Raw genomic sequence first — 23,495 nt, forward strand, 5'->3', positions numbered from 1 at the left:
CTTCCCCGAGGAACGAGGCAGGTCTGTAATGAAGTCCATGGACAAATGTGTCCAAGGATGGGAAGGAATGGGTAAGGGAAGGAGAGGACCTGATGGCCGTGAATGAGGGACTTTGGCACAAGCACAGGTCTCGCAGGCTGCCACAAAACCCTGAAACAACTTACGAAGCGCCGGCCACCAGAATCTCCGAGCGATGAGATCCACTGTGGCTCTTGCCCCCGGGTGCCCAGCAAGGACAGTATCGTGGTGTTCCTTAAAAATCTTGTGTCTTAAAGCGAGAGGCACAAATAACCTCCCAGGAGGACAAAGATCAGGAGCCTCTGACTGGGCTACCTGAACCTCTGCCTCTAATTCAGGATAAAGAGCAGAGACCACCACACCTTCAGCCAAAATGGGACCCGGGTCTTCAAAATTCCCACCTCCCAGAAAACAACATGACAGGGCATCCGCCTTCACATTCTTAACCCCAGGGCGGAACGTGACAACAAAATTAAACCTGGAAAAGAACAAAGACCATCTGGCCTGTCTCGGGTTCAGACGCTTGGCTGACTCCAAGTAGGCCAGATTCTTATGGTCAGTAAACACGGTAATAGGGTGTCTGGCTCCCTCTAGCCAATGGCACCATTCCTCAAAAGCCAATTTGATGGCCAACAACTCCCTATCTCCCACATCGTAATTTCTCTCTGCGGAGGAAAGTTTCTTCGAGAAAAAGGCACACGGTCGCCATTTGGCGGGAGAGGGACCCTGAGACAAGACCGCACCCACACCCACCTCAGAAGCATCAACCTCAACTATGAAGGGTAGAGAAATATCAGGTTGTACCAAGATGGGAGCGGAAGCAAAACTCTCCTTGATATTAGAAAAGGCCTTACGCGCCTCTACCGACCAGGAGGAAAAATCTACCCCCTTTCTAGTCATATCAGTGAGTGGTTTAACAACAGAGGAATAATTCAAAATAAACTTCCTGTAATAATTGGCAAAGCCCAAAAAACGCATCAGCGCCTTCTGATTCTCAGGAAGCTCCCATTCAAGCACAGCGCGGACCTTCTCGGGGTCCATGCGAAAACCAGAAGCGGAGAGAAGAAACCCCAGAAATTGAATTTCTGGAACTGCAAACACACATTTCTCCAGTTTAGCGTACAATTTATTCTCCCACAGGATGAGCAAGACCTGACGTAAGTGTTCCCTATGAGTTTTGAAATCAGGAGAAAAAATCAAAATGTCATCCAGATACACTAATACAAATTTCCCCATTAAATGATAAAAAATGCTGTTCACAAAATGCTGAAAGACGGCTGGAGCATTCATCAAACCAAAAGGCATAACCAAATTCTCAAAATGGCCCTCAGGGGTATTGAAGGCCGTCTTCCATTTGTCTCCTTCTCTGACCCTGACCAGGTTGTATGCCCCTCTTAGATCCAACTTGGAAAAAACTTTAGCCCCAACAATCTGGTTAAACAGGTCCGGGATCAAAGGAAGCGGATAAGGGTCACGAATTGTGATACTGTTCAGCTCCCTGAAATCCAGACATGGTCTTAAAGAACCATCTTTTTTCTTAACAAAGAAAAAACCAGCGGCAACAGGTGACTTCGAGGGTCGTATGTGTCCCTTTCTCAGACTCTCAGAGATATAAGCACGCATAGCGACCCTTTCAGGTTGGGAGAGATTGTATAAACGAGATTTAGGCAGCTTGGCGCCTGGGATGAGATTAATAGGGCAATCGTACTCCCTGTGCGGGGGCAAGTCCTGAACACCACTCTCAGAGAAGACATCCGAAAATTCAGAGAGAAAAGATGGTACAGTCTTAGTAGAAACCTCAGAAACAGATGTCGTGAGGCAATTCTCTCTGCAAAAGTCACTCCAACCATTTATTTGCCTCGCTTGCCAATCAATGGTGGGGTTATGTTTAGTGAGCCAGGGTAGCCCCAACACTAGAGGAGTAGGCAACCCGCTAAGGACGAAACATGACACATCCTCAACATGAGCATCACTCACAATCAAACGGATATTGTGAACTATGCCCTTTAATGATTTCTGAGAAAGTGGAGCGGAATCAATAGCAAAAGCAGGTATATCCTTTCCCAAAGTGCATACCTGGAAACCATGAGTTATAGCAAATTGATTATCAATGAGATTGACAGCTGCTCCACTATCTACAAAAATCTCACAAAAAATGTTCTTGCTCTCTAGCGCCACCCTGGCAGGTAGGACAAAACGGGAACTACAAGCAAACGGAAAACCTTCAATTTCCGCATCAACCTTGCCAATGGTAACATATGGAACATTTTTAAAGGATTTTTTCCTTTTTGTTTCTTTATTACTTTCAAAAAACTGCCTGAATCTCCTAGAGGGACAAACATTTGCCAAATGATTTATACCTCCACAACAGAAACAAACCTTCCCATGAGGGCTGAATCTTCTATTGTTAGAGGCAATCAAACCCAGCTGCATGGGCTCCTGCTCATAAGGGGTTGACAGCGACTGAGACCCCTGTGCACAGAATGAGACCGCCGCACTGTCCTGGGATTGAGTATGACAGGAAGGAGTGATCTCTCCTCTCTCTCTAAGACGCCTGTCAATACGAACGGCCCGAGACAAGGCAGAGTCCAAGGAGGTAGGCCTCTCATGAAAGGCAAATGCATCTTTCAATCCCTCTGAAAGACCATGGCAAAATTGACTTCGGAGTGCAGCATCATTCCAACCAGTATCAGCTGCCCATCTCTCGAAATTCTGAACAGTATATCTCTGCGGATTGTTTACCCTGACATAAAAGACGTAGTCTAGACTCAGCCAGAGCAACACGATCCGGATCATCATATATCTGACCCAGGGCTAAAAAGAATTCATCCACTGAACGGAGGGGCCGTGCCCCCACCGGCAGCAAAAGGGCCCAGGACTGAGCGTTATCCCTGAGCAGCGATATGATGATCCCCACCCTCCGTTCCTCATCACCAGAGGAATGGGGAAGTAGGCGAAAATGGAGCAAGCTGAACTGGTCACTTGAAACTGAGAAAGAGTCTTACGGAGATCTGCTACCTCCAATGAAAGACCCTGCATGCGTTCAGTCAAAAGTGAAACCGGATCCATGCTTGAGACGGTTTTGGCGGTTTATAATGTCACGGAAGGTGTGCAGGAAACTAGAAAACACAAAATGAATATACGACTGACTGGATCCAAAACTAAGGAACAAAAAGGGAGAGCCCTGCATCAGACCTGGCTCTCTCCCTGACTGCTCAGCCTATGCGAAAATCCCAATGGTAGATGATCGCATATCCTCATAACTCGACTGTATAACACCTGAACACCCTATAATAGTGAGGGGACACGACCACCGGCTCCCTACTCTAGATACGGAGGGAGTCAGGGTCACCTGGGATCCAGCAAACAGAAAGACACAAATAAATGAACAAAACTTATCTTGTAGAAGACTCAGAAGTAGGAGCAGCATGCACACACTCCAGGAAGCTGTATAAACCGCAAAGTGATGCACTATGGGAAAAGGATTTAAAGGTATGCAATCAGTGCAACTACATGACAGCTGAGAGAGGCTAACAAGATGAGAAAATGAAAGCAAAACAAAGGAACCTCAAGGAGGAGGTTCTAGACGTCTGTCAGAGCTTCTCAGATGTCTGGTGGTAACAGTCTGCCTGTTTAAAGGATGAAAAGTAGTCACTGTGTTTGGTATCATGGTGTCTACCACACTGAACATGGACCAAAGAAAGCTAAGGAGAGAGTTGTCTCAGGAAATTAGTAAATTTTTTTATAGAAAACATGTTAAAGGTAAAGGCTATAAGACAATCTCCAAACGGCTTGCTGTTCCCGTTACTACCGTTGCACATATTATTCAGAGGTTTAAGATCTATGGGACTGTAGCCAACCTCCCTGGAAATGGCCACAAGGGGAAAACTGATAACAAATTGAAGAGACGGATAATACGAATGGTAACCAATGAGCCCAGAACAACTTCCAAATAAATTAGAGGTGAACTCCAAGGTCACGGAGGATCAGTTTCCGATCACACCATCCATTGCTGTCTTAGAAAAAGGGGATTTAATGGAAGACAACAGGGGAAGAAACCACTGTTGAAAGCAAATAATAAAAAAGCGATACCGGAATTAGCTAAAATGCATAATAACAAGCCACAAAGCTCCTGGGAGAATGTCCTTTGGGCAGATGAGACAAAACTGGAAATTTTGGGCAAGTCAGATCAGCTTTATGTTCACAGATACAAAAATAAAGCATACAAAGAAAAGAACATTGTACCTACTGTTATGTTTTGGGGCTGCATCTGCATCTTGAATCTGTGCAGGGTACAAAGAAATCTCAATACTATCTAGGCATTCTGGAGCGAAATGTGCTGCCCATTGTCAGAAAGCTTGGTCTCAGTCGGAGGTCATTGGTCATCCAAGAATTGCTAAAAGCAAAGCAAAGCATTGGACTATTCTGAAGTGGCCTTCTATGAGCCCTGATCTAAATCCTATTGAACATCTGTAGAAGGAGCTGAAACATACAGTCTGGAGAAAGCACCCTTCAAACCTGAGACACCTGGAGCAGATTGCTCACGAGGAGTCGGTCAAAATACCTGTGGACAGGTGCAGAAGTCTAATTGAGAGTTACAGAAATCGCTTGATTGCAGTGATTGCCTCAAAAGTTTGTGCCACAAAACATTAAGTAAGGGTACTATTATTTTTGTGCAGACCAGTATTATTAGTTTGATTTACAAATTACTCTGTTGAACTATTATTCAAAAGCAATGTCTTATTTTCATTAGCTGATTTTCAGTCATTTTTTTTTATTATTACTTTTGTCAGATTAGAGTTGTTTCAGTTATTATTGTGGGTTTTTATTTTTTTTATGGAAGGGTACCAACAAGTTTGCCCGTGTGTGTAAAACTACTATAAGATTGCCCGCTATGCACAAGAATATAACTGCTATAATACTGCCTCTATGTACAAGGATATAACTACTAAAATACTGTCTCTTATGTACAAAGGTATACCTACTATAAGGCCTCAATGTACAAAAATATACCTAATTTAATACTGCCCCCTATACACAAGAATATAAGTACTATAATACTGCCCTTCTGTACAAGAATATAACTATTATTATACTGTCCCCTATGTAGAAGAATATAACTACTATAATACTGCTCCTGTGTGCAAGAATATATCTACTATAATACTGCCTTCTATGTTCAAGAATATAACTACTATAATACTGTCCCTATGTACAAGAATATAACTACTATAATACTGCTCCTATGTACAAGAATATAACTACTATAATACTGTCCCTATGAACAAGAATATAACTACTATAATACTGTTCCTATGTACAAGAATATAACTACTATAATACTGTTCCTATGTACAAGAATATAACTACTATAATACTGTCCCTATGTACAATAATATAACTACTATAATACTGCCACTTATGCACAAGAATATATTGTAACTACTATAATACTGACTCTATACACCCTATAATTTTGGTTCTATAAATTATTTGGGATCATTTTCCCCAGGAAAATATAATTATTAAACTAAGTCTCCAGTTGTAGTTTTATGCTCTCTCTGGAGCTTCCATTTTCTATTAATGTATTGATATTTCTGCTCCACAAATGCTATTATTGATTGTTTAGGTCACATCTAAAATCTAATGGCAGAAGTTTGAGTGGGGTAGATAAATCAAAGAGTCTATTACGGGATATGGCTTGTTAGACAGCGCTGAATGTAACTCGGTGGCATTATTTACGGTAGATGAAAGCGTCACCCACATTTAACCTTTGCCCAAAGAACATTCTAGAAGCTTCACTTGTGTTTGCTCCAAAGTGGCAGAGATTCATTAGAAAGATTTTGAGTGTCACATGATCTCATAATTTCACCCCAGAGACACAAAGATACATTCTACAAACCGGATTCCAAAAAAGTTGGGACACTATACAAATCGTGAATAAAAACTGAATGCAATGATGTGGAGGTGCCAACTTCTAATATTTTATTCAGAATAGAACATAAATCACGGAACAAAAGTTTAAACTGAGAAAATGTACCATTTTAAGGGAAAAATATGTTGAATCAGAATTTTATGGTGTCAACAAATCCCCAAAAAGTTGGGACAAGGCCATTTTCACCACTGTGTGGCATCTCCCCTTCTTCTTACAACACTCAACAGACGTCTGGGGACCGAGGAGACCAGTTTCTCAAGTTTAGAAATAGGAATGCTCTCCCATTCTTGTCTAATACAGGCCTCTAACTGTTCAATCGTCTTGGGCCTTCTTTGTTGCACCTTCCTCTTTATGATGCGCCAAATGTTCTCTATAGGTGAAAGATCTGGACTGCAGACTGGCCATTTCAGTACCCGGATCCTTCTCCTACGCAGCCATGATGTTGTGATTGATGCAGAATGTGGTCTTGCATTATCTTGTTGAAAAATGCAGGGTCTTCCCTGAAAGAGATGACGTCTGGATGGGAGCAGATGTTGTTCTAGAACCTGAATATATTTTTCTGCATTGATGGTGCCTTTCCAGACATGCAAGCTGCCCATGCCACACGCACTCATGCAACCCCATACCATCAGAGATGCAGGCTTCTGAACTGAGCGTTGATAACAACTTGGGTTATCCTTGTCCTCTTTGGTCCGGATGACATGGCGTCCCAGATTTCCAAAAAGAACTTTGAATCGTGACTCGTCTGACCACAGAACAGTCTTCAATTTTGCCACACTCCATTTTAAATGATCCCTGGCCCAGTGAAAACGCCTGAGCTTGTGGATCTTGCTTAGAAATGACTTCTTCTTTGCACTGTAGAGTTTCAGCTGGCAACGGCGGATGGCACGGTGGATTGTGTTCACTGACAATGGTTTCTGGAAGTATTCCTGAGCCCATTCTGTGCTTTCCTTTACAGTAGCATTCCTGTTTGTGCTGCAATGTCGTTTATGGGCCCGGAGATCACGGGCATCCAGTATGGCCTTACGGCCTTGACCCTTACGCACAGAGATTGTTCCAGATTCTCTGAATCTTCGGATGATGTTATGCACAGTTGATGATGATAGATGCAAAGTCTTTGCAATTTTTCGCTGGGTAACACCTTTCTGATATTGCTCCACTATCTTTCTGCGCAACATTGTGGGAATTGGTGATCCTCTACCCATCTTGGATTCTGAGAGACAACACTTCCACTCTGAGAAGCTCTTTTTATACCCAATCATGTTGCCAATTGACCTAATTAGTGTTAATTAGTCTTCCAGCTCTTCGTTATGCTCAAATTTACTTTTTCCAGCCTCTTATTGCTACTTGTCCCAACTTTTTGGGGATTTGTTGACACCGTGAAAATTTGAATCAACGTATTTTTCCTTTAAAATGATACATTTACTCGGATTAAACGTTTGATCTGTCATCTACGTTCTATTACAAATAAAATATTGACATTTGCCATCTTCACATCATTGCATTCAGTTTTTATTCACAATTTGTTTAGTGTCCAAACTTTTTTGGAATCCGGTTTGTAGGAAATATATCAGTATCTAAAAATACTTGCGGAAATCTCTGGAAAGGGTGGCAGGTTGCAGCAGTAGATAATCACCATAAAATCTTCTGGGAGAGAATGGTACTTTTCTTGTGTCTCTTATCAGAGCTCGGAGCAGAGCAAGAGGTCACATTTTTTTATGTTGGGACTGAGAGATCACAAATGGAGACAAGTACCAAATGGCCGGTGACACCCGTCTTATGTTCCGATATGAAGACGTAACAGAGGATGTGCTCCGGCGCGCACCATACATTCTCATATACAGTCAGGTCCATAAATATTGGGACATCAACACAATTCTAAGATTTTTGGCTCTATACACCACAACAATGGATTTGACATGAAACGAACTAGATGTGCTTTAACTGCAGACTGTCAGCTTTAATTTGAGGGTATTTACATCCAAATCAGGTGAACGGTGTAGGAATTACAACAGTTTGCATATGTGCCTCCCACCTGTTAAGGGACCAAAAGTAATGGGACAATTGGCTTCTCGGCTGTTCCATGGCCAAGTGTGTGTTATTCCCTCATTATCCCAATTACAATAAGTAGATACAAGGTCCAGAGTTCATTTGAAGTGTGCTATTTGCATTTGGAATCTGTTGCTGTCAACTTTCAAGATGAGATCCAAAGAGCTGTCACTATCAGTGAAGCAAGCCATCATTAGGCTGAAAAAACACAACAAACCCATCAGAGAGATAGCAAAAACACTAGGCCTGGCCAAAACAACTGTTTGTAACATTCTAAAAAAGAAGTAACGCATCGGTGAGCTCAGCAACACCAAAAGACCCGGAAGAACACAGAAAACAACTGTGGTGGATGACCGAAGAATTATTTCCCTGGTGAAGAAAATACCCTTCACAACAGTTGGCCAGATCAAGAACACTCTCCAGGAGGTAGGTGTATTTGTGTAAAAGTCAACAATCAAGAGAAGACTTCACCAGAGTGAATACAGAGGGTTCACAACAAGATGTAAACCATTGGTGAGCGTCAAAAACGACATCTAAAAAAAGCCTTCACAGTTCTGGAACAACATCCTATGGACAGATGAGACCAAGATCAACTTGTACCAGAGTGATGGGAAGAGAAGAGTATGGCGAAGGAAAGGATCTGCTCATGATCCTAAGCATACCACCTCATCAGTAAAGCATGGTGGTGGTAGTGTCATGGCGTGGGCATGTATGGCTGCCAATGGAACTGGTTCTCTTGTATTTATTGATGATGTGACTGCTGACAAAAGCAGAAGGATGAATTCTGAAGTGTTTCGGGCAATATTATCTGCTCATATTCAGCCAAATGCTTCAGAATTCATTGGACGGAGCTTCACATTGCAGATGGACAATGACCCAAAGCATACTGCAAAAGCAACCAAAGAGTTTTTTAAGGGAAAGAAGTGGAATGTTATGGAATGGCCAAGTCAATCACCTGACCTGAATCCGATTGAGCATGCATTTCACTTTCTGAAGACAAAACTGAAGGGAAAATGCCCCAAGAACAAGCAGGAACTGAAGACAGTAGCAGTAGAGGCCTGGCAGAGCATCACCAGGGATAAAACCCAGCGTCTGGTGATGTCTATGCGTTCCAGACTTCAGGCTGTAATTGACTGCTAAGGATTTGCAACCAAGTATTAAAAAGTGAAAGTCTAATTTATGATTATTATTCTGTCCCATTACTTTTGCTTCCTTAACAAGTGGGAGGCACATATGCAAACTGTGGTAATTCTTACACCGTTCACCTGATTTGGATGTAAATCCTCAAATTAAAGATGAATTTAAAGCACATCTTGTTTGTTTCATTTCAAATCCATTTTGTGGTGGTGCATAGAGCCAAAAAATATTAGAATTGCGTTGATGTCCGAATATTTATGGACCTGACCGCATGTAAGGGAAATGTGTGGTATAGGAAATAAGATATATGTTTAGAGATCAGTTTGTGATCGGATAATGGAGGCCACAAATTTTAATGCGCTGTCAGCCACCGAAATATGTGTTTAATAATGGAGGCTGCACTGTGAATGCTCCGGGAAAGAAGGCTCTCACTGGGCTATTAAATGGCTTCAACATATACCACAACTAACAAAATATCATAAGTCAAAGTCTACTGCGCCCCTCGACTGTGACAAACATGATTGAATATGCCAGGTCCCCGACAGCTGAAATCACCCAATTAAAACCTCAAATAAAACAGCGGTAATTAGACTGCACAGTCCCAGCTTGGATACAATCCATCATCAGAGAATATTTCCAGATTTACAATCAATATATTGCATCCAAACTAATGGGACAGGCAAACACTTGACCACACAAGGTTACTGCTGATTCACAGGAATAGTTGGCACTGCAAGGGGTAATACTGTAATTGCATGTAAGACCTTGATGGGTAGGGGGAGTGGATGTGATAATATTTTTGCTGGTTGTTTCAATTTCACTTTATATCCAGCCAGATTAAAGGAAACTCATTATCCTTCCCTCAGATGCTGGAGTCTGAAATTAGGGTTCAGTTGGGAATAAGAGAGGGCTAGAATTAAGATACAGAAAATCAGAGTACAACTTTCTCCCCTGCTTTAGCTAGGGTAAGGTACAGTAATTTGCCTTATTGGTCTCATACAGTGGTTCTGCCATGATCCATCAAATGACAGGTACTCCTTCTCTTCTGAGACTCAGATCAACAATGAGATGATAGCAGATACCGTACTTCTCTATCAGCGACCACATCTTCTATCCCATTCCATCAGCTACTGCTTTATCGGAGATCACATCTTTGATCACATTCCATATGCTCCTTCTTTATTAAGGGACCATATCCTCTATTACATTACAGCTACTCCTTCTCTATCAGGGGCAGATTTTCTATCACATTACAGCTGCTCCTTCTCTATCAGAGACCAAATGTTCTATCACATTACAGCTGCTCCTTCTCTATCAGAGACCAAATGTTCTATCACATTACAGCTGCTCCTTCTCTATGAGGGGGTCAGATCTTCTATCACATTACAGCTGCCCATTCAATATAAGGAACCATACCTTCTATCACATTACATCTGCTCCCCTATCATGGGTCAGATCTTCTATCACATTACTGCTACTCCTTCTCTAACAGGGACCAGATCTATCACATTACATCTGCTCCTTCTCTTTCGAGGGACCAGATCTATCACATTACAGCTGGTTTATCACTATCAGGGACCATATCTTCTATCACATTACATCTGCTCTAGATCAGATCTTCCATCACATTACAGATGCTCCTTCTCTATCAGGGGGACCAGATCTTCAATCTTCATACACATTACAGCTGCTCCATCTATATCAGGGACCAGATCTTCTATCACATTACATCTGCTCCTTCCCTATCGAGGGACCATGTTGTGCCTCCAGCAGAGAGATATTCATTTCAGTTCACACCTATTTCATTTATAATTCATTTTGCTGCAATTTCTGTATTCCTGTAGTTATTAGTTAGGTAACAGCAACATCTACCAGTGGTAAAAATGTATTGCACCTTTGTTTTCTTGTGGATATAGATTATTGCTTTGTGGGAGGTGCTAGGCATTCTGGGAAGGAGAAGCCCCAGTCTTCAGTCTACATACAGACCACAGGACATCAGCAGAGCTGTTCCTTGCAGTTCTCCTTCTTAAACTCCATCTTTGTGCATGTATATCTGGTGAGTGAGATCTACCTTGTTTCAGGGACATTATGTTATGCAGAGCTGTTTAGCTAGGTATAAGTGTCACTCGGGGAGTTATTTCTGTTAGCTAGCCATGCAATCTATGTATAGGCAGCCATTTTGGACATGTGCTTTCTCTGTTAATGTATTACTGTACATGCTACAGTATTCTGTAAGTTTTACTTACACAAGCCATTTGTATTCTTGTAGTTTTACCAATTCACAATCCTGTTGACCAATAAACAAGTTAGACTACAGAAAACAGTCCTCTTATTTGGAAGACAGGAATGGTTTATACTCAATGTCAGACTGCACACTGTGTGAACGTGTATGAAGACAGAACAGTAAAACAAATGCTAGTCAGCAGCGATAGTGGATCTGACTACACGAAGCCGCCATCACACACACCGTCCTGTGTACAAGATTGCAGCGGTTGCCATACAGTCACAAGAAGTGAGGGTGCAAACCCCAGCAAGTGCAGCAAGATCCAGACCACGCTGAAGTCCGTCCCTACCCAGACTGAGTCTTTACAGAGACATTAAACAGCCAGGAAAGGCACACAGTGTCCGCTAGCTAGGCATGATCATAGAGGACCAGGTCACGAGCAAGCTGCTCTATCAAGTCCTCAATAAGAGAAAAGGCTGCTCTCGTCCGTGCAGAAGCTGGGGCTGCAAATGTAAGGTATTCCTTTGCTGCACAAGAGATGCAACTAAAGAAAGAGAGAGCGTCAAAGGAAAAAGAGAGAGCACGCCTGCAAACATCACTGGTTGAAGAGACAGCATGTCTACAAACGTTAAAGGAAAAATAGAAAGCGTTACTGGAAGAAGAGACAGCTTGCCTGCATGCGTCGCTAAAAATTTTTTTATCATAGAGAAAGAAGCTGCAAAGGCAGTGGCCAAAGCAGAGTTCCTAGAATCCTTGGAGTTCCCCCGGATCCGAGAAAGCAAAGTACTTCGGCCAGACCTAGGTCAACAAGATCCAGCACGTCTCAGAATATGTCCATCAGCATCCTAAAACAGATGACAATTATGATGCAGCATATCAGCCAGCTTATACAAAGTGTCAAAGATGCTACTTTGAACCACAGTACCTCCTGCAGGACGGTGTGCAACAATACCATGCTGACCATAACTACTGCTCTACAGAACGAAAGCTACAACCTTTGCTTCGACTTAAAGGGACACTCTTCACGTCAGAACGGTATTATACAGACTTCCCTAAGCCAGAAACCCCTAAAAGGTATGGTGATACACCACACACGCAGCATAACAACAACACACCAGGTTGTATTGGTGCTAACCAGGCCACCATGGACTTCGCTAAGTTCTATGCTAAACGGGAGCTGGTTACGAAAGGACTTATAAAGTTCACTGATCGCCCCGAGAACTACAGGGCATGACGAGCCTCCTTCCAAAACACCATAACAGACAGCTCTTTCCTATAGTGAGGAGTTAGATCTCTTGGTAAAGTGGCTTATAAGCGAGTCTGCTGAACATGCCAAAAGAATCAAATACATTAACAAACTATCTGGGCAAAGGCCTAAAGATGGTGTGGGAAAGACTTGATGAGTGTTATGGGTCAATAGAAGCTATAGAAAATGCTTTATTTAAGAGAATTAATAATTTTCCCAGGATAGTGGGTAGGGGTCACCAGAAGCTCAGGGAACTTAGCAACTTGTTAATAAAGGCACAGGTTGCTCAGGCAGAAGGAGATCTGCCAGGGCTAGTATTCCTGGACACCGCCAGAGGTGTCAACCCGATTGTCCAAAAACTCCCTTGTAACAACCTACAGGAGAAGTGGATTGCTGGTTTTCATTATAAGGTTCATAATGTACCATTTTCCCCCGTTGTGGTGTTTGTAGACTTTGTTACTCAACAGGCAAGGATCAGAAACGATCCCAGTTTTGACTTTACATTGTCATGTTCCATGTCAAACCTCATAAAATACCAGTGGCAGTCCACAAAACTAACATTGCCTCCACAGGATCTCCTTATAAGTAATTTAAGTCTTCTGAAGAAGAGAACAAACTCAAAGATCTTACCAAAGAATGCCCCCTGCACAAGAAACCACATTATCTACTAAAATGCAGAGTCTTCAGGGAGAAGTCTTTAGAAGACGGCAAAGATTTCCTGAAAGAAAACATCTGCTTCAGGTGCTGCACTACAACATCACACTTCGCCAGGAACTGTAAGGTCAGTGTGACATGCACAGAATGCAGTAGCACAGAACATAACATGGCTTTACACCCTGGACCACCCTCTCAGGTATCACCCCAAGCAGAGGAGCATCACGGGAAGCAGATAGACACTGATGTAGACACCGCAGTAGTCACTTCTCACTGTACTGAGATCTGTAAAGGACTCGCAGGAGGGAAGTCCTGCTCTAAAATCTGCCTTGTCAGAGTGTATCCGGGCGGTCACCGAGATAAGGCGATCAAGGTATATGCAATCTTAGATGACCAAAGCAACAGGTCTTTAGCTAAATCCACCTACTTCGACACCTTCAACTTCATAAGGCCAAGTTCTCCCTACTCCTTAAGGACATGTGCAGGTACCATTGAGACGGCAGGGAGGAAAGCTGCTTGTCACTGACAACCATACTGGAGTGCAATTACATTCCTGACAAATGGTCTGAGATACCTACACCAGAGGAAGCCGCATACCACCCTCGCCTGAGGCGTATAGCTCACCTAATACCAGAACTGGACCCAGAAGCCCCGATAGTCTTACTCCTTGGAAGAGACATTCTGCGAGTTCATAAGGCTAGAGGACAGATTAACAGTCCCCAGAATGCTCCATATGCCCAAAGACTTGACCTAGGATGGGTCATCATAGGAGACGTCTGTCTAGGAGGAACACACAAGCCAACCTAGATCAATAGTATGCTCACCAACACACTTGAAAATGGACGTCCTTCCCTATTCCAGCCATGTCACATCAGTTTCCTGATAAAAGAATTGCCACACAGTGCTCCTGTGACTTGTCCTATCGCAGATACCTCCTGTGAAGTGCACAGTTTTCCACAGGACAAGAGAAGACAACGGGGTTGCAATGTCAATAGAAGACAGGCTGTTCTTGGATATCATGGATCAAGGAATAGTAAAAGACAAGTCAAAAAGCTGTGTCGCACCTTTACCGTTTAAACCCCGGAGACAACGCTTACCTAACAACAAAGAACTTGTCTACAGTCCATTCATCTCCCTCAAGCACAAACTTCAGAGGACACCAGGGATGAAAGAGCATTTCTTTACTTTCATGGAAAGAATATTCCAGAACAACCATGCAGAAATGGCACATGCGCTTCAAGACTCTGAGGAGTGTTGGTAGGTACTTACCTATATTTGGCCTGTATCATCCTAAAAAACCAGGGCAGATATAGTAGTATTTGACTCGAGCACCAGTGCGAAGGCGTCTCGCTAAATGATGTCTTACTGTCTGGTCCAGACCTCAACAACAGGCTTCTAGAGGTACTTCTACGCTTCCGCAGAGATCTGTAGCATTTATGGCTGAGGAAGAATATAGAAACTACTTGAGCTTCTTCTGGTACCGCAACAACGACCCCAAAGAAGACATTGTAGAGTACTGAATGAGAGTGCACATCTTCAGAAATGGTCTTTCCCCTGCAGTCGCTATCTATGGTCTCAGGCATTCAGACCGAGAGGGTGAAGCAAAGTATGGGTCAGATGTCAGATCCTTTGTGGAAAAAGATTTCTACATGGACGACTGCTTGAAATCCACACCCACGAACGGCTGTGTGTTAATGGAGGCCTTCTCACCCCAAGACCATTCAAATGATCTAAAGGACTTGGATCTTAGCACTGACTCCCTTCCCATACAGAGGAGCCTTGGTTTGCTCTGGGAATTAAAGGTAGACACATTCACCTTCCAAATTAGCAAGGAAGAAAAGCCCTTCACACCAGTGGCGACTCTAGGAACAATATATGGGGGGGTACATAAGATACCACAGTCAAAAATAGGGGGGCACTAATCATTTTCACCACTTAATCATACTACTGAGAAGCTTTCACCAGCCTTCATGTAGCACAACCATATGCTTCCATGCCATCTACTGAAGTCAAGATGCAAAGACTATATATCTTCTGCGATGCTTAAGTCAAGGCAAATGCCACTCCGCAAACACACGATACCAAGACTGGAACTCTGCACTGCTGTGCTTGCAGTGCAGGTGGCTGAACTTATAACTTCTGAAATGAACCTGGAAATCGAGGAAGTCGAGTTTTACATGGACAGCAAGGTAGTCCTAGGATAGAATGCAACAAAACCAGACGCTTTTACGTCTATGTCTGCAATCGGGTACTAAGGATTAGGAGATCCACTTGTCCTGAACAGTGGCACTACGTGCCCACACAGCATAATCCTGCATACCACACAACTAGATCCGTCACACCGAGCCACCTTAAGGACACAACATTGTTTAAGGGTCCTGCATTCCTGTACCGCTTAACGACTTGCAACATCGGATCCGACACATTCAAACTGGTAGACCCAGATACAGATGAAGAAATTCGACCTCAAGTATCTACTCTACATACAGTGACTTCGGACCACCAACTCAAATCTTGTTTCAACAGTTTCTCCACCTGAATGTTGCTCTTTTGTGCTATAGCCTGTGTAATTCATACAACTCAGACATTACATGTGAGACAGAAGCCCTGCAAAGGTTGGCATCACTGCAAACATGCCTTTACTGCTCCCAATCTGGAAAAGTCCAAGAACATAATAATTTGCACGATACAACATGAATGTCATGCTAAGGAGATAGACTACCTCAGCAAAAGCCAAACAGTTTCCAAAGATAGTGCTTTGGAAAGGCTTGATCCCTCCATTGAACAAAATAGGTTGCTAACAATATACTGTACATGCTTTATATATTTAAGCAACTTTGACAATTCTACAGGATTCCACATCCAATCCGTCAACTGTACGCACCAAGGAAACAAACAGCCCGGGACTTCTGCATCCATTCGGGGGACAAGATACCGCTGAACCCACGTCAGGAGCTTGTGAGCACAGCAGAGAAAACCAGCACACATTGCTGCAGACAACTTCCGATCCATTCAGCATCTACGGGACGGGTAATGTAACAACAAAGAGATTGAAAAATCCAAGTCCATATACAAAGTATCTATTATTTTCCTTTTGGATACAAGTGCATTTATTGGCAGCAACATATTTAACGGCAGACATAGGAATATTGGACATAACTACTAACATATTTTCTACATATCTGACCTTAATACAGTGCTTCCCTGCTGTTTAGGCGGTGATCGGCTGACGAGACAATCAATTAATTTTGCTGATATAGGAGGACTGTATAATATAATACCAAACAATCATTGACTAATATGAACTAATACCAAACAACCAATGATGAATATGAACTAATACTTTGATTGGATGTTATATCACTCCGATCGCTTTATGCTCTCTAATTTGAGAGTAATAGCGCCATCTACTGAATTTAAATCAAAAGACTATTACCTCACAGACAGCAGTGGATGAAAATACCTATGAAGCGGACACTTCTTGAAATGACTTTTTCCACTTTACAATTTTTATAATTTTTATTCTTGTCCTTATATCTGTTTTTGTTTTTTCTATCCTAAACTAACCATCCAAATAATAACAATTGCAATAGTATTCTTTGATTATATGCGCACATCACTTTTTATTTAGTTTAATTTAGTTTCTTAATAAATAAATATACAGTGTACCAAAATATTTCTTCATCATCATACACAACTCTAGATATTGGAGTGCCCCCCACATGCAAAACTACTTTAGACATTATTGTAATATTATTACCCTCCAGAAATACATCCAGGCCCCTCTTGAACTATTTTAGCAAGTTCACCATCACCACCTCCTCAGGCAGAGAGCACCACAATCCTGGGGATAAATAGATCTCTGTACTGACCCCTGATATATTTATACATAAATATTAGATCTCTCCTTAGTTGTCTTTTCTCTAAAGTGAATAACTTTAATTTTGATAATCTTTCTGGGTACTGTAGTCCACCCATTCCAGTTATTACTTTAGTTGCCCTCCTCTGAACCCTCTCCAGCTCTGCTATATCTGTCTTGTTCACTGGAGCCCAGAACTGTACACAGTACTCCATGTGTGGTCTGACTAGTGATTTCTAAAGTGGTAGGACTATGTTCTCATCACAGGCATCTATGCCCTTTTGATGCAACCCAGAAACACTGGTTTCTACAGCTTAGTTTGCTGTTCACTAAAATTCCTAAGTCCTTTTCCATGTCAGTGTTACCCAGTGTTTTACCATTTAGTATGTCCAGGGGACTTGCATTATTCCTTCCCATGTGCATTACCTTACATTTGTCAGTTCTCTGCCCAAGCCTCCAATCTATCCAGATCCATCTGTAGCAGTATACAGTCCTCTTCCATGTTAAAGGGGTATTCCCATCATAGACAATGGGGGCATATTGCTAGCATATGCCCCCATTTCCTGATAGGTGCGGGTCCCACTGCTGGAACCCGCACCTACAGTATATCGAGAATGGAGCGGGAAGCGCTGTGGCTGGAGGACCCCAGATTTCCCGGGGTCCGTGCACCATCAAGTGCTAATCCCCGCCTGTCTCATAGAAGTGAATGAGAGCGTACTGCGCAGCCCATGCTCCCATTAATTTCTATGAGGCCGACGGAAATAGCCGAGCCAGTGCTAGTCTATTTTCGTCGGCCCCATAGAAATGAATGGAGGGCGGCTGCGCATGCGCAGTGTGCCCTCCTTCACTTTCGGGGCTCCGTTCTCGATATAGGTGCGGGTCCCAGCGGTGGGACCCGCACCTATCAGACAATGAGGGCATATCCTAGTGATATGCCCCCATTGTCTGAGATGGGAAAACCCCTTTAATTACTTTACACAGTTTAGGCTACTTTCACACTAGCGTTAATATTTTCTGGAATTGAGATCTGTCATAGGGATTCAATACCGGTAAAAAAACGCTTCCGTTTTGTCCCCATTCATTGTCAACTGAACAGGACATTCTCATACCGGAGAGAATCGCTGAGAATCTCCTAATCGCTGTCTGCAACTTGCCCCTCATCACTCTTTAAAGGGCCGACACCTTCAGATTTATACTTTTTACCATTTATATCATTGAAGAACTCCACCTCCAAAAAGGCCTAAACATAATGCTGAATGAATATAATGACAGAAGAACAAGGAATTCACACCCATCATCCTCTGATCCCATGGATCCCTTGTCAAGAATTAGGGGAATATGTTACGTGATGAATGATCAGGACCTAAAATATTCTACAGTACAGGCTAGCTTAAAACAAAATCAGGGACATGGCTCCTTTTATGGTAAAAATGGAGGGATCACAGGGTATGTTCTTGATTTTAGAGTCACACACTATTAAAATTTAAGGATGCAAAAAATGTGTGCCAATTGGTGACAACCACACTTTTTCATTTTTGACTACGAAAATAAAGAATCAGAGATACAGGTGCACATTTTGTTAAAATATCAATGACTGTACAGGTAAACAAGATACAAAAAGAGGAGGAATTAAGGCAGGCAAGCATGCGGGGTGAGGTTACCCATTGAAATATGTAGAATAAAGGTATGGTGACGCACAGCAGATTTGCTGAAGACATTTCTGCAACTGTCTAATTCATCAGAAGGAGACTTGTAGAAACCAATGCATCTGCGGCAGAAACCATCCTACTCAGAAGTGAACAGATTTTCAGATGCAGAAATGTCTGCAACAAATCTGCTAAACGCCAACGCTCAAGTTACACATTTTGACTAACATTACATCTTATAAATGAGAAAGGTTGAACTTCCTAGACCTGCATTTTATCTCAACTTCTGTAAGCCCTTAGACCTCTTTCACATGTCCGTGTTTGGTCAGTGTGCCTGTTTTTTGTCCGTCATCTGTATTCCATGCCCACTGCTAGCCTGAAAATTCCCAGAGCATCTCCTACCAATTGGGAGGGGAAAAAAACAAACAGTTGGGATCATTTAGACGCCGATCTTAATAACCCTGCACTGGTGTTTAATGCGCCTAAATTATGTAGAGGTGCCGGCCTTGGCCTGTGCGATTTGCTTAAATCTACACCAGCTCCCTTAATCAAATTTCAGTGTTTGGTCAGTGATTTCCATCAGTGCTTGTTAGCCAAAACCAGAAGTGGAGCCTTCACAAAGAAAGCATAAGGCTGGGTTCAGACCTTAGCATTTTACAGCGCGTTCCTACGCGCTGTAAAATGCTCAACAGGCAAGATCCAATGATTCCCTATGGGAATGGTTCTCACCTGAGCGTTTTACAGCGCGTACGATCGCGCTGTAAAACGCCCGACGCCCCAAGAAGTACATGAGCTTCTTTGGGGCGTCTTGTCGCACGTTCCCGTACATAGACTTCCGGGAACGCGCGACAATGGGCGTTCGCTTGTCTCTGTATGCGAGATGCAAACGCCGGTACAATCGCGCATACAGAGCTGCTCCATCGCGAACGCTCAGGTCTGAAAGGAAAGATTTCTACCTCTTCTGTGTATTTGACCCACACCTGGATTTGGCCTAAAATCAATGAAGAAAATCACTGACCAAACACTGACTGTGTTAAAGGGCATTTGTCAGTAGAAACTTGCTGACCTGTTGCATGTACGCGTGGCAGCTGAAGACATCTGTGCTGGTCCCATGTTCATATGTGCCCGCATTGCTGAGAAAAATTAAGTTGAAATACATGCAAATGAGCATCTAGGAGCAACGGGGGCATTGCCATTACACTTACGGTAGAGGCTCCACTTTTTCTGCAGCTGTTGCGCCCTCTGCATTTTGATTGACAGGTGTTGGCGTGATGACGTTTTCACTACCTGGCCCTGTCAATCAAAGTGCAGGGAGCGCAGCTGTCATCGCAACTCCAGCAATTTTCCTCTTCTTTGTATGGTGCCAAATCAATTAGAAGTATAAGACCTCTTTCACACGAGCGTGTCCGGATAAGGTCAGGATGCGTTGCGGCAAACCCGCGCGAGTAGGTACCCAATTTCAGTCAGTTTTGACTGCGATTGCGTTCCGTTGTTCAGTTTTAATTGCGCGGGTGCAATGTGTTTTGCATGCGCATGATACAAAACTGACTGTGGTACTCAGACCTGAACTTCTTCACAGAAGAATGGTGATGGATCATGTGATGGACCATGTGATGAGCGTAGTGACGTCATCAAAGGTCCTATTGATGACAGATGAAGACAGAAGTGGATTAAGGTGAGTTAAATTATTATTATTATTTTTTTAACCCCTCCATCGCTAATTTACTTAGCATTCTGTATTCAGAATGCTATTATTTTCCCTTTTAACCATGTTATAAGGGAAAATAATAATGATCCGGTCCCCATCCCGATTGTCTCCTAGCAACCGTGTGTGGAAATCGCACCGCATCCGCACTTGCTTGCGGATGCTTGCGATTTTGACGCAGCCCATTCACTTGTACGGGGCCTGCACTGCGTGAAAAATGCACAAAATAGAGCTTGCTGCGATTTTCACGCAACGCACAAGTGATGCATGAAAATCACCGCTCATGTGCACAGCCCCATAGAAATGAATGGGTCCGGATTCAGTGTGGGTGCAATGCGTTCAACTCACGCATTGCACCCGCGCTGAAAACTCGCCCGTGTGAAGGGGGCCTAAGTATGAGAACTCCTAACTTTCACAATGAGACCAGGACACGAGTTGGTTTCATAGAAAGAACTTCTCATCTCCCACTTTATTAAGGATACATTCACTTATATAGTAGGTATGAGGTAGAAACATAGAAACATAGAATGTGTCGGCAGATAAGAACCATTTGGCCCATCTAGTCTGCCCAATATATCTGAATCCTATGAATAGCCCCGGCCCTATCTTATATGAAGGATGGCCTTATGCCTATCCCATGCATGCTTAAACTCCTTCACTGTATTTGCAGCTACCACTTCTGCAGGAAGGCTATTCCATGCATCCACTACCCTCTCAGTAAAGTAATACTTCCTTATATTACTTTTAAACCTTTGCCCCTCTAATTTAAAACTGTGTCCTCTTGTGGTAGTTTTTCTTCTTTTAAATATGCTCTCCTCCTTTACCGAGTTGATTCCCTTTATGTATTTAAAAGTTTCTATCATATCCCCTCGGTAGAAAAAACTGGTGTTACTTGAGAAAAAGGTAATTGGCTCCTTAACTAGATGGGAGTTATTCACCAACTTCATCCCTGAGTTTATTGGTACATTTAAATTTTGCAAACTAACTTTCATCCTCCCTCCCACAGTGATTTTAGAACAAAGAGAATGTACATGAGGCTCACATAGCTAATTAGCTGCCCTCTAGTGGTTAAGAATAAGTAATACAGGATTTACACATTTTATATAAAAACCTTTCTCTCACACAGCAGTTGCAGAGACAGCAGAGCCTCTTGGAGGCTCATTTCCATATATTAAAACATCATTTTTTCTCAGCAATGCCGGCACATATGAACATGGGACCAACACAGATGCCTTCAGCTGCCATGCACACATGCTACAGGTCAGCCAGTTTCATAGGTACAAATCTGCTGACAGACGCCCTTTAATAAGGCCTGTGTGAAATTTGCAATGGTGGAGCAATACATTTTGATTGTTGTTACAACAGACATTCAGAGATCAAACACTAGCCTTCAGTATCTAAACAGCATATGCACAGTCAGAGCTCAGCTCTGATTGGTTGGGAGAGGGACCCTGCGCCAATCCCGAGGCATCCTCTTTTGTCTCTTTCTTAAAAATTATGTGATCTGAGCCTAGGAAAGCTGAGTGATTATTAACATGGCCGTCGTTGCTGTTCAGAAACAGTTGGTGTAAGAAACTTCTGAATGGACAATCCACCGTCCATTATAAAGAAAAAACTGACTGTGGCTAAATCAGTGGTTTTTAAGACCTTTTGAACATGGAATATTTATCAGCATGGTTCATGAATGAGTTATGATTATGATACATAGTAACATAGTATACAAGGCCAAAAAAAAGACACTTGTCCATCCAGTTCGGCCTGTTATCTTGCAAGTTGATCCAGAGGAAGGCAAAAAAAAAAAAAAAAGGTAGAAGCCAATTCCTTCCCGTCTGGTATTGTTGAATCAATCCTTATATCCACAACCTCAGAAGTAAGTCAGACTTTGAATGATGTTGTGTTGAAGAAGATTTTTTATTACAACGGCTTCAATGGGAACCTTATGTCCTGATACCTGGTAAAATATTTACAAGAACAAATTAGACAGCATTACATTCATCCCAATATACAAGAATGGAAAGACTATAATACTGCCCCTATGTATAAGAATATAACTAATATAATACCGATTGGAATATAACTATCATTATTTTGCCCCTATGAAAAAGAATAATAATAACACCCCCAATTAAATCACAATAATATAACTACTACAATATTGCTCCTATGTACAATAATACACTGTAACTACTATAGAACGACCACTTACAGTATATACAGAAGTATAACTAATATGATACTGCTCCAATGTACAGAAATGTAATACCCTTATATACAAGAATAAAACTACAATATTACCCCTATGTACACAAATAGAACTACTATAATGCTGCCTCCTACAGTGTATGTACAATAATATAACTAATATACAACTTCCCCTTATTAACTTACTAACTTATTACTTCTATAATACTGCCCCATCTAAAAAAATATATAACTACTATAATAATGCCAATGTCCATAAAATAATTGCTATAATACTGCCCCTATGTTCAAGAATATAGCTACTATAATACTTCCCTCTATGTACAAGTACTTTATACAACCACTATAATACTGCTTCCTAGACACAAGAATATTACCACTATAACGCTGTGTTTACACTTCAGTTATTTAGTCACTTATTTCCATCAGTTATTGTGAGCCAAAATCAGCAGTGAAACCTATTCAGAGATAAGGTATAATAGAAAGCTATTCACTTGTTTTGTGCTTTTCACCCGAACCTGGTTTTGGCTCACAATAGCTGAAGAAAATAACTGAAGCATGAGCTTGACCTTATACTGCTCCTATGTACAAGAGTATAACCACTATAATTTTACCTTATGTACTAGAATTGGACTACTTTAATACTGCCCCTATGTACAAGAATATAAATACTATAATACTGCCTCTAAGTACAAGAATTTAACTGCTATAATACTGCCCTCTTTGTACAAGAATATAACTACTATAATACTAATGCCTATGTACAAGAATATAACTCCTATGTTACTGCCCCTATGTACAAGAATATAACTACTTTGAT

At 42.1% G+C, this 23,495-nt stretch overlaps 1 protein-coding gene across 1 annotated transcript in view; it reads right to left on the reverse strand.

Moving 5' to 3' along the window:
* Positions 1–22,337: 22,337 nt before the first annotated feature.
* The window catches only part of LOC122926747 (CMP-N-acetylneuraminate-beta-galactosamide-alpha-2,3-sialyltransferase 4-like), a 28,048-nt gene continuing 26,890 nt past the window's right edge, over positions 22,338–23,495 (reverse strand). The window contains exon 8 of the mRNA XM_044278221.1: positions 22,338–22,424. Within this exon, the coding sequence (XP_044134156.1) occupies positions 22,338–22,424 (87 nt within the window). The remainder of the gene's footprint in view (positions 22,425–23,495) is intronic.

The sequence above is a fragment of the Bufo gargarizans genome, chromosome 2 (genome assembly GCF_014858855.1).
Source record: "Bufo gargarizans isolate SCDJY-AF-19 chromosome 2, ASM1485885v1, whole genome shotgun sequence".
Lineage (NCBI taxonomy): Eukaryota > Metazoa > Chordata > Amphibia > Anura > Bufonidae > Bufo > Bufo gargarizans.